This window comes from Lasiosphaeria miniovina (genome assembly GCF_030549165.1).
Source record: "Lasiosphaeria miniovina strain SMH2392-1A chromosome Unknown B0T26scaffold_5, whole genome shotgun sequence".
NCBI lineage: Eukaryota > Fungi > Ascomycota > Sordariomycetes > Sordariales > Lasiosphaeriaceae > Lasiosphaeria > Lasiosphaeria miniovina.
Window position 1 is genome coordinate 4,351,082 of NW_026848224.1, and position 12,503 is coordinate 4,363,584.

At 56.7% G+C, this 12,503-nt stretch overlaps 2 protein-coding genes across 2 annotated transcripts; both read left to right on the top strand.

Moving 5' to 3' along the window:
- Positions 1-8,896: 8,896 nt before the first annotated feature.
- Positions 8,897-10,360, top strand: B0T26DRAFT_618127 (major facilitator superfamily domain-containing protein; the record flags this gene model as incomplete). The annotated part of the gene is made up of 3 exons (XM_060436020.1): positions 8,897-9,068; positions 9,130-9,752; positions 9,839-10,360. Coding segments are annotated over 3 exons (1,317 nt in total), but the record flags the coding sequence as incomplete, so codon positions are not given.
- An 808-nt stretch (positions 10,361-11,168) lies between these two features.
- On the top strand, positions 11,169-12,380 carry B0T26DRAFT_753787 (uncharacterized protein; the record flags this gene model as incomplete). The annotated part of the gene is made up of 1 exon (XM_060445749.1): positions 11,169-12,380. One exon carries the CDS (start codon positions 11,169-11,171, stop codon positions 12,378-12,380), a length of 1,212 nt encoding a protein of 403 aa, XP_060295020.1.
- Between the last annotated feature and the right edge of the window lie 123 nt (positions 12,381-12,503).

Genomic DNA, 12,503 nt, shown 5'->3' on the forward strand with positions numbered 1-12,503 from the left:
CTTCTCCCAACCTCGACCCTCCGTCCTTCTCGGCACAGACAACCTCTGGCCTTCACGCGGCCTCCCGTCATTCATTTACAGCTGTCCTCCATACCCTGGCTTGACGTTGCTCCTGTTCTCTAGCTTCAACGCCAGCTCAAGGAAGCCCCAGACTCGCACATTGGACAGAGACCGACCACGCATCACTTCGCAGCCCACTTGGCGGCACCAAGATGCGTCTCACCGCGCCTCTTGGGGCGCTAGCCAGCATAGTCTGGCTAGCTTCGGCCGCGGCTGTGCCACGCAGGTGAGTGCTTGAATATCATGTTCTAGTACTAATGTCGGGGTCCGGTTGCTGACATGTTTATAGACAGGACCTCAGCACGGATACGACTTGCACGACCAGCTCGACTGGGCAAGTCACAGTTGTCGTGACTCTACCTCAATCAAGCCCGACTCTCGTCACGGTTACAGTTACTCCTGGTGTCTCCGCTTCTGGCTTCTCGGTTCACCCTCTCGGTTCCTCTGCTGGAGCTTCTGGTTCACCCTCTAGCACTTCCAATGGCTCTGGCTCGGGTTCCGATACTTCGTGCACAACTACAACATCGGTCCCCCCTGCGGGTGCGGTATCCACGGGCGTTTCTGCTCAGCTGACTGTCACTGTCACCGAACAGTCTGTCTCCGCTTTGAGTACCGTCACAGTTCCAGTTCTCACAGTTACGCTGCCATCGCCTTCGGCTGGCACCGCCGGATCTGATACCACATTGACAGTCTCTGCTGGAACGGGCAACTCCGGTGTCCCAATTGTCACCGTCACCGTGCCAGAAGTCTCTGGAGTTCCAGGCTCTGGTCTCACCATCACTCTTCCTGCTGGCTCTCCACTTCCGTCTTCTGGAGTTCCTGGCTCTGGCACCACGGTCGCCCTTCCTTCTGGCAGCATTGTCACCATTCCTGCTGGATCTCCGCTTCCAGCTTCAGGGGCCACTGTGCCTTCTCCCGGAGCCACAGGCATTTTTTCGGGCTCTGTCGTCACTGTCACCATTCCCGAGGGCCCTAGCAACTCCGCCACTGTAGTCCTCACAGTCACTGTGCCAGAGGGATCCGGGGTTCCTGGATCTTGGTCTACAATCATCACGGCTCCTGGTATCTCTGGTTCTTCTGCCGGTCCTGTGGTCACGGTCACTCTTTACTCCTCTGGTGTCCCTACCAACTTGCCCATTCCAGTCACATCGACCTGGGTCACAGGATCATTCGGCTTTACCTCCACCATTGAGACCCTCACAGTCCCACTGTCGTATCCTAGTCAACCGTCCGGGGTCGGCGGCTCAGGAGTCGAAACCATTGTCCAGCCTTCGAGTCCGTATTCCCCAGTCACGATCACGTACACTGTCTCTCCCGGGGCCAGTGGTGTCTCGACTGCGTTCACTGGGACCATCACTGTTTTGCCGCTGCCATTTACGTCGTTGGGAGGGGCAGGTTCATCCGACACTGGAGGCCTAGGGCAGCCTACCACCATCACACTCACTGGTCCACTCCCAGCAACCGCCCCCGGACCGGCCATTGGCTCATCTTTGCCGCTAGTGTTGTCAAGTTCGTCCTGTAGCTCCTCGGAGTCTGGTGTGCTGGTCACATACACAGTCCCTCCATCAGGCAGTATCTCTGGATACACTGGTGTTTTCACAATGACGCCAGGGGTTTCTCCGGGCTGGGGAGGCGCGTCTGCTTCAGCCACACAGCCAGGGGTTATCACTGTGACAGCACCTGTTGTCACAGCCTCGGCCGTTCCTGTCACGGTTTCATTCCCGCCCTTGTCTGGAAGCGGTGGCCAATCTGTTGAGTCTGCCAATTCCGCGGTAACCATCACCGTCCCTCTGGTGACGATTCCGACTCCATCGTCCGCTGCTCCAAGCGGTATATCACCTGCTGGCTCGGCAATTCCGCCTTATGGTGGCCAATCTAGATCTGTCTCAACCGGACAGCCAAGCGTCGTTACAGTGACTATTTCGCAAGCCACTTCTCCAGCGCAGCCATGGTCAGCCGAGGGCGCTTCATCTAGCACCACAGTCAATGGCCAACCAGTAACCGTCACACTAACCGCGTCTAGCCTCGTCCCATCGCTCCAGCCTGGTGTCCCATCGTCTATCAGCAGTGGCCCAGCCGGCGTGGTGACTGTCACAATTTCCGGCGGTTCTGTACAACCCTTTGGACAATCCACTGTGCCTGGCGCTCCCGGCCAGTCTGGCGTGGTAACTCTCACTATCCCCAACGGCTCAGACCAGCCTATCGTCCCCGGGTCGACTACCGGCACCCAGTCCGGCGTGTTGACAATCACATTGACCAGCGGTACCTTGTATCCCTCCAGCCAGCCAAGCAGTACTGGGCCTGTTATTGGTGGTCAATCTGGCGTCGTTACCATCACTGAGTCTATCATCACTGTTTCAATAGCACCAGCAGGAAGTGGCGCATCAGGCTCAGGCAGCTTTGGCCCGTCCGGAGTTATCACCGTGACCGAGTCACTTGCGACACTTCCGGCTCCTTCATCAGGCGGTAGTTCATCTAGCACAAACAACAGCGGCCAATCTGGTGTTGTGACCGTCACCGAATCTGTTCTCACCATTCACGGCCCTTCATCACCACTCTCTGGTCCAGGTACCACGGGCAACACCCAGTCCGGCGTCGTGACCATCACTGAATCTGTCATTACACTCTCATCTGGATCAGGACCAAGTGGCCAGTCTGGTCCTGTCACCATCACGGAGTCGGTCATCACGCTCCCAACACTTTCGTCTGGAGGTGTCGGTTCTGTGCCGAACAGCAACGGTCCATCGGGAATTGTCACCATCACTGAGTCTGTCATCACCCTCGGTGCTTCGTCGTCTGTCGGCAGCAACACAAACTCTCAGGCTTCTGGCACTCCGACACCATCCGTCGTTGCTGTCACGTACACAGTTCCAGCAGTTTCTGGTGCGAGCCCTTCGCTCTATACCGTGACCTACACCATCCAGACTTCAGCGACTGGCTCCGGTTCGGTTACACTCCAGTCCGGCACATCTGGTACTCCTGTCGGCTATGGGAGCTCGCTCAGCACGACTTCCTCGAATGCTTCCTCTGGCCCCTTGCAATCGCCGTCTGTCCAGACTATCACTGTCAACGAGTCTGGCTCTGGGGGCCCGTCGGCCTCGGGAGGGCCTGCACCCTTGACTGTGATAATTAGCCCGAGTAATGGATCTGGAACGCCAATTGTCATCACCTACACACCGAGTGCAACCGGCTCGTTGGCTACTTCAACTACATCCAGTCCAGGATTTGGGGAATCCAAGTCAGCAAGCATTACCACCACCACTGTGGGCGGATCTTCCTCTTCCATCGTTTCATTCTCTGTCTCGGAATACGGAAGTGGCAACAGCAGTCCCGCAGATGGCAGCCTTTCAAGTTTCAGTGTCATCACTGTGACTCCTCCGTCGGGATCTCCTTTTCCCGTGACGATTCCTGGAGGCACCGGCTCTAGTCCTGCGTCAAGCCGCGGGTCAACAATCACATCAACCACAGAAGCATTGCCATCGGCTGTTACACTCGGACCTACCTCTGGCGGAGGGGCCGGGCCTACTGTGCTGACCTTGACTCTACCATACGGTAACACAGTTCTTTTCACGATTCCTGGCACCAGCACCAATGCTGGATCGAGCAGTCAGCCAAGTGTTTTGACCGTTACTGAAGGAGAGTCCTCTGGAAGCGGAAGCGCAAGCGGAGGTTCCAGCCCAAGTCCTTCCCTGCTCACCGTTACTCTGCCATCCGGATCACCAGTAGTTGTCACAGTTCCCACCATCAGCGGCTCTACGGCATCTCAGACCAGCCAACCAAGCATCGTGACGACTGAGCAGTCGTCAACTTTCACGGGCGTGACTAGCGCGAGCGGAACTGTTCTTACAGTAACTCCGGCATCAGGGTCTCCATTTGTCGTTACCATCCCTGTCACAGGTGGTTCTGGATCATCTCAGACCAGCCAACCGAGCGTTGTGACAGTCACCGAGGGTCTTTCATCAACTTCCACAGGCGGAACCGGTCAGAGCGGAACTGTTCTTACGGTCACTCCAGCATCGGGGTCTCCATTTATTGTTACCATTCCTGCCAGCAGTGGTTCTGCATCATCCCAGACCAGCCAGCCAGGCATTGTCACAATTACGTCGGGCCTTTCGTCAACTTCCACAGGCGGGAGCACTCCAAGCGGTACTGTTCTCACGGTCACCCCACCGTCAGGGTCTCCTTTCGTTGTTACCATTCCTGCCACCAGTGGTTCCGTATCATCGCAAACCAGCCAACCAAGCATTGTCACAGTTACACTGGGACCATCACCAACTTCGGCAGGCTGGAGCAGTCCGAGTGCGACCGTTCTTACGGTTACCCCGGCGTCGGGGACCCCTTTTGTCGTCACAATTCCTGCCATCAGCAGTACTGCAACATCACAAACCAGTCAACCTGGCATTGCGACAATTACGCAGGGGTCGTCTTCAATTTTCACCACCGGCAGCAGCACGGTTGGCACTGTTATTACAATCACTCTGCCGTCAAGCTCACCAATCGTGCTCACAATTCTGCCTAGCTCATTTGCTGCAACCAGTTCAGAGAGCTGGTCAGTCGAATCGGTTCTCACTGGCCTCCCGTCATCATCCTTGTCTTCGCCCACTGGAACTGGATCGCAAACAGCATCTATCTCACTTGTGACACTCAGCCAGACTGTTCCGCTTGGACCTGGTCAGTCGTCCACTGTTGTCGTATTTACGGAGGGGCTTACCATCACTGCTGGCTCATCGGCATTTGTCCCGACCGTCTCGCTCTCGCCGGTGGCTGTCACCTATACCATTTCCAGCGGATATGGCCACGACTCTACGGTGTTGACATACACAACCAGCCTTCCAGTTTCAGCTGGCACGTCGGTAGGAAGCACGTCGTCGTCAGATTCAGAATACGGTAATCCTGAAGCGACAGGGAAGTCGCCGTCCCCTGAGGTCATTACTATCTGGCCTTCTGGATTTACGTCCTCATCGATGCCAGAATCTGGCCTTAGCTCGCCATCTGTTATTACTGTTTCGCTTTCCTCGGTATCCCTTGCGGCATCGATTGCGCCGTCCCAGACATCGTCTTCTACATCCTGCACGTCTGGTGGTGAAACATCTGCAGCGCAGCCCAATGCCGAGTCGAGTGCCGCACTGCCATCCGAGACAACCCTGTGGCCTTTACCCTCCTCGATCAATAGCACTTGCAACACATTCCGAACCAGCTATCGCTCTTCTGGCTCTGGGACTTCCAGTCCTACCTCGACGACCGTAGTTGCGTCCACAGCTGGCGGTTCAGCTTTGTCGACAACCTGCACCGAGACGGCTGCTCTTGAAACTTCAAGCGCATCCTCCACTTCAGTTCAGAGTTTGGTGACCTCCAGCATCTCCTCTGAATCTCCGAGTCTATCGTCGTCGTCAAGCACAATTACGTCAAGCAGTGCCGCCGCCTCTTCCACCGTGTCAGTGCCAGAAAGTGTATCCTCTTCGAGTCTCAGCGCAACATCTCCAGAGGCCACTACGACAAAGCCCACGACGTCAGCGCCGGCCAGTTCGGCAGCGACTAGTTCAGCAGCGGCTAGCTCAGTGGCCACAACTGCCAGCGCTGCCGCACCCTCAGACCTTGTCCCTCCGCCACAGACTGAATTTCATCATGCACATGTTACGACAACCGACAGTCTGAGCTTCGGCCAGTCTGACGACTCGGCAATGTTGGAAACGTCTGGGTCGTCCCCACCATCGGTCACGGCTTCGAGTTCCTCTCTCGGCGGTTATGCCTTCTCAACTCCAGCGGCATACGGGGAGCCGGTTCCCGGCTACGGCAACCCTCCTTCACCATTAACCACACTGTCGACGTCTGTTAATGGAAATACTTCATCGGTCTCCACAGCCACACTGTCTTCTAGGACCTTGCCAGCCAATTCGACTATCAGCAGCGTTGTGTCCAGTGCCGCTTCATCATCGGCGCCTTCTGTCGGTCAGCTCAGCACGACTCGCGTGACCCAGTCCACCATCGTATCAGTTCCTGTCAACCTGACGTTGACGCGTGCGTCAACGGCACCTGTGTCAACCATCCCAGTTCAATCGTCGTCGCTTGCTCCGACCATCTCATTTGTCAGCGAGGTTTCAGCGGCAGGTCCAGTGTTGGCAAGCTCAACCAATGGGGGGACAGCTCTGTCCCTTACTGGTACACTCCCAACTGCCCTGAACAGCACCGGCGGTCTGCCAATCTCTGTCGCAGCGTCGAGCAGCGTTACACCAAGTCAAGCACCAATCAATGGCACGGCGACCTTCTCATCGCAATCGCTGACAACAACCCCGCCTCCGGTAGCTTCGGTGTCGTCAAACAGCACAAATCTTGTGTCGCCCTCTGTTGCACTGTCAACCACTTCCAGCGCCTCTGTGAGCTCGAGAGTTAATGGAACAACTCTTGGCCTGTCAGCTTCGACTTCTGCTCCAACAACTATCCCTACAACTATCGCAAGCTCGGTCAATGTGACAAGCTCTCGTCTAAGCCTCACGGCGAATTCTACTGCTCAATCCACCGTGGCGGCGACCTCGGCATCTTTGAACAACACAAGCACCGCGGTCACAACTAGTTCAACTCTTGGCGGAACCATCACGCCCACAGTGACTGCTTCAAGTTCCTCATCATCTAGTTCAACGGCATCGGAATTGAGCTCTGCAACATGCGGTTCTGCAGGCGATCGTGGCGGAGTCGTCTTCAGGTTCGACGACATCCCAACTCTTTCGATTGCCAACGGGACGGATGCCACTGCTTTCCCCCCTCAGCCTGTCCCCTTACCATATCACCGCTTCTTCTTTTCGAGGGGGTTCTCGGTTGTGCCACCGCCAATTGCCAAGTACGAGCCGTCATCTGGTACTCAAATGGTCCAATACAATACTTCCTTATCGGCCATTGCACAGATCGGCGTGGGCCAATTCCGCGAAAACCCGTGTTTCCGCTTCGACTTCCTGGGTCTGGGTCTTGGATGCAACTCAACTGACCAACCTTGCGTCTTCAATGTCACCGGACTACAGTGGAACGGGCTTGACGAGACAGTTCAGGCGACCAGATCGTTTGAGATTACACCATGCCCAGGGCGCTCGAACTGCACTCTCAGCCATCAGGTCCTAGATTCGGCAGCGGCCTTGCAGTTCACCAATCTGACATCTATCAATATCACGTTAGCTGTTGCTGGCCAGCCTCAGACATGGTGGGCTGATGACTTGCAGCTGTCGTGGACAGACAATGCTTGTACATCTGCTTCATGCCGCGCAAAAGTGCCCGACACGATCATGATCCCGCACAAGTTTGGGCATCTTGTCACGAGGACAAAGAGCTTCCTTCGATGGGCCACCCGATCTCAACCTGCGGGCCGCGGTTGAGATGACGATACCAGCGATCTTATTCTCACGAGCGTTCATTCGCTCACCAGTTTTGTTCGATTTTTGACGCACACAGCTTGTGCTAATATACCAGACACAAAAAACCATGTTAATGCTTTGTCGGCTGGCTGTCAAGGTGACCTGGCAGCCGTCGAATTTTGAGACGGGAGATTGGAGGCCAGATAGAGCTTGAGGATAGGCCATTTTATCATGTACGAGACGTGCTGAGGAGTCGGGAAGAGAAGTCGGAGTCGGGATCTTTTTGTGGACAACCTAATAGGGGAGGATCTGGGGAACTCTCTGTACATTTGCTGCAACCACTACATTGACCATGAAATGAGTATCATTGCCGCACTCATCTCATTCCGCCTTGTTGCACGTGCTGTTCTGTTGGTCCGTTTGTGCCCTAAAGTGATGGAGATGTCGTCGCTGCAGCGGAGAATGCCGAGAGGCACGACTTTGGCTACAGCGCTATAGTGCGATATCGGACAGAGCGCCAAGACATGCTCGCTTTGGCTGTGGAATGCGTCGAGCGCCGTTGGGGCGTGCTGTCTGGATTGGTCTAAACCTATTTTTGACTAGTTTCGTGCAACCGGGCGCCGGGAATAACGGTTTCTGCATGAGTTGTTGAAAGGGCGTCTTTGGCTCCATGCTTGGCGCCTGACCCGGCGCAAAAGAAGATCATCATGATGTCGCCTTTCTCCGCGGGTTATGCGATTCGTAAGCGCCGGAAAAGAAATGACCCCTAGTAGAAGGTCGGGGTTCCAAGACAGGAGGCGACGGGAAAAAAAGCCACCCCAACAACACTAACAAAACCATGGGTACTGCGTAATAAGTAATCACATGAGACCCGTCGTGCCGGAGCACAATCTGAACGTATATCAGTTATTGCATGACGTTTTGGGTTGCTTTGGTAAGAGTGGCACCGATGGAAGGAAATGCTGCACATACCCACTCGGGTCTTGTCCCGTGCCCACCGCTACCAGCCAACCCCTGACGCGCTATCTTCAATTCCTCCACCATGGTTTTGAGCATGAGTCACTACCGTTATGAAGGCACTCTAGTATTATAACAACGATAGGTCGCAGAGTATTATTTTCCTCGCGTTGCTCGTCTTCGTACACGAAGCCGAAGTGGATCACATGCATCCGCCAGCCTGGTGCTAATTAGGGTAAATTCGTTCCTTTCTACCTCATCCATTGTCTAGCGCCTATTATTAGTCACCAAGTTTGACTGCTAATTCATTGGATTCAGGAGGTACGGAATTGCACGAATCCAGGATGGCGCCGAATCCACGTGAAGAGCCATTGGCCGAGCTTGAGAAAAGTCGACAGACAGAAATTGGAGAAGAGGGCGACAGTTCGTCGTCAGGAACCGACGTGGACGTGGAAAAGCTTGCTATCGGTTCGGAGGAAGACGTAAGAGAGAGGGGTGCGGACGAGGTGGTCTCCGAGGTTGCTAGCACGGCCGGGGACCACGGCGACGGCGACGGCGACGGCGACGTCTCTAGACACGAATCACACGTCGCCGCCGGCGCGGGTGGCGGCTTGTCGCGCATCATCAGCCGAACGCTCAGTCGAAAAACCACCAGGTCGAGCTGGAATCCAGCACCGCCGCCCGACGGAGGGCTGCAGGCGTGGATAGCGGGTGAGTTCACGATACCGTGAGCGGTAGAATGTCCATGCCGCTAATTGCAGTCAACTGGCAGTGGCCTGCACACACCTCGTCGTGATGAACACGTGGGGCTTTATCAACTCTTTCGGTGTGTTCCAGGCCTACTACGTGACGACGCTGGCGCGGCCGCCGTCGGACATCTCGTGGATCGGGTCGCTGCAGGTCTTCCTCCTCTTCTTCATCGGCACGATCACCGGCCGCCTGACAGACACAGGCTACTTCAGACACGTGCTGTTCCTGGGTTGCGCGTTCCAGGCCGTCGGCATCTTCTCGCTGGCGTCCATGACTGCCGGCAGCTACTGGCAGGCGGTGCTGGCGCAGGGCGTGTGCATGGGGCTCGGCAACGGCTTCCTCTTCTGCCCGTGCGTGACCGTCATGTCGACCTACTTCGACAAGCGCCGCAGCCTCGCCATCGGCTTCGCCGCCTGCGGCAGCGCCACCGGCGGCCTCGTCTTCCCCAGCATGGCCCGCCAGCTGCTGCCCGCCGTCGGCTTCCCCTGGACGATGCGCGCGGTCGGCTTCATCCAGGTCGCCACCCTCGCCGTCAGCTTCGTCTTCCTCAAGACGCGCATCCCCCCGCGCCGCGCGGGGCCTATTGTCGACTGGGCGGCGTTCAAAGAGATGGAGTACACCTTTTACGCACTGGGGAGCTTCTTTGTGAGTTTTTGTTTCTCTCTGTTTCCCCTAGTGCCCGGACAAAGAACAGCAACCTGACACGGCGTCTCGCATTGCGCACCAATCAGTGCTTCCTCGGCATCTTCTTCGCCTTCTACTACGTGGCGTCCTTCAGCCGCGACGTGGTCGGGCTAAGCTACACGGACGGGCTCAACCTGCTACTCGTACTCAACGGCGCCGGGGTCGCGGGGCGGCTGGGGCCGAACCACCTGGCGGACCGTTTCGGGCCCATCACCGTGTTCATCCCGACGGCGGCGGTCGCGGGCGTCGCCGTGCTGGCGTGGATGGCCGTCGACACGACTCCCAAGCTCTACGTCTGGGCCGTCTTCTACGGCGCCGCTGCCGGCGGCATCCAGAGCCTCTTCCCCGCCGGGCTCACCAGCCTGACCACCGACCTGCGCAAGACGGGCGTCCGCATGGGCATGGTCTTCACCATTGCCAGCTTCGGCGCCCTCGCAGGCCCGCCCGTCGCTGGGGCCATCCTCACCGCCGGCGGCGGGCGGTATGTTGGTGCGCAGGCGTTTGCGGGGTCGATGCTCTTGGTCGGCTCCGGGTTCATGGTCGCTGCGCGCGTCGCCAAGGCGAGGAAGGATGTGGCGGGCTGGAGGGTCAGAGTTTGATGAAAGACGGTGATGCGATGATGATGACAAGGACTATCGTGGCAGCGAGCAACGAAGGACGGCGCGTCGGGTTTATTAAAGACTCTCCATGAGTGAGACTAATCTTCAGATTTCAGTATTCTTTTGGAAAAGGGGCTAGGCGACAATAATGTTGGTTTACTGATTTGGCCATCGAGGTAATTACGTACCAAGGGGTCGGCAACGCAGAGAATGGCGCGTCGCAAAACGACCTCTCGTCTCTAATCAGGCGAGAACTGTAACGTTGGAACAAACTACAGGCGGCGGCTAAGTCACGGTGCTTCGTCCCTAGACCGGGTTTCGCCGGGATTCGGCGTTTGCGCAGGATACACCTAGGACCTGGCACCTTGGAAACGGAGATGTGATTGGCAAGTTTGATGCATTAACTCGCAGCTCGTTCGTCAGTCGAACAGAGTCAGAATAGTGCGAACCTGAAACGCGTCATGGTGTTGGGCCATTGTCTACTCACAGCTATTGTTGAGCAGATTGCACCAGCTGTTGTGCGCCAAACACTGTGTTTTCACTGCTTTGTTCTGTTTGCCCGACGGCACAGTAATCGTACTGCACTGTTTCCAAGTTCACCACGTACGTCTGTATTTAAATCCCGTCTCTCTCACTCCACAACTTCATCTTCTCCTCATCATCATCATCACACACAAACCAGCGCCTTCACAGCAGCTCCTATAACAGCCAGCGAGATTTCGCTTGCTCTTATATCCACCAAATTCTAAGCTTCCTACTATCCATCTCACAGATCACAATGGCGATCAAGATCGGGACTGCCATCGCCTTCTCCACCAACACCAGCAGAAGGTCTATGCCTATCAAGCGGGGGGAGATGGGCGAGAAGAAGGTTTACCAAAACGACGTCCGGAGACAGCTCAAGAGCGACCCCAAAGACTCGCTCTACAACCACCAGTTTGTCCACTTCGTGGTCCTGGCCCATGCCCTCGCGGCTGCCGGCCTGACCCCTGAGGAGACCAGACGGTGCCTGAGCAAGTACCTCCGTGTGCTCACGCCCGGCCAGTTCGGCATCCTCAAGGTCCATCTGCCCAACGTCGCCGACGTGCGGCAGCATGCGCAGAACCCCAACTCGGAGACGGCCTGGACCAACTGGTCCACGTCATTCCCTCTCCGGGGCATCTCAAGGCTGGGCGCCGGCAACGTCTTCCCCGCCGAGTACGTCAAGAAGGCGCTCGACAAGGGCCTGGCCGACATTGACGACAGCCCCAAGTTCTTCGACGGCAACAACGGCTGGTTCCTTTGGGCCGCCTCGGACCTCTCCGCCGATACTGTTTACGACAACAAGACCGGCGACGCCGTAGTCCACGAGCGCTTCCACCTCGCGGAGCTCGAGAACGCCCTGTTCGTCTCGACCATGGTCCGCTTCTGGGCCCAGGACGTCACGCGCGAGTTCGACGCGGAGCTGCTCGACAGCTGGCGCGAGAGCTTCCTGCGCATGTTTAGTGTCCGGATGGGCGGGCACCTTCTGACTGACGAGGAGTTCCGCCAGGTCTTGTTCAACCCCAAGGACGAGTACTGGCAGAGCAAGGTCGACGACCTGGAGAAGACGATCCTGTACGTGCTCGGCAAGACCGGGTCCGACGTTGCCTCTCTCAAGGCCCTGTACGGCAAGTACAGCGGCAGAGCCCCCCGCAGGGTCTCTTGGAACATGGCCCACTGGCTGCACTGGGCTCATCCCGAGTTTGTCACGCTCTATAGCGAGTTCGGCGAGGCCCTGCTGAAGAAGAAGACTTTGGCCGAGGAGAAGAACTTGGCTAGGAAGCAGAGGCTGGCCAACGCAAGGGCTGCTAATACCTCGAAGCCTGCTCTGCCTTCCAAGCCTGTGCAGGCCGCAAAGCCTGCTTCTCCTAAGCCCAAGACCCGCAAGCCTGCCAAGACTGCAGCTGGGGAAGATGGGTGGACGGTGGTCCCGGGCAAAAAGGCTGTTCGAGAAACTGAGAGAGTTTAGGGCGCGAAGTAATTACACAGACACAAGATGTAGCTGCGATTGCTTTGGAGGTGTGATAGCATAAAACAAGAAGAATAATTGACGATGTTCGTAACAAACCAATGAAGGGCCCAATAATGACAA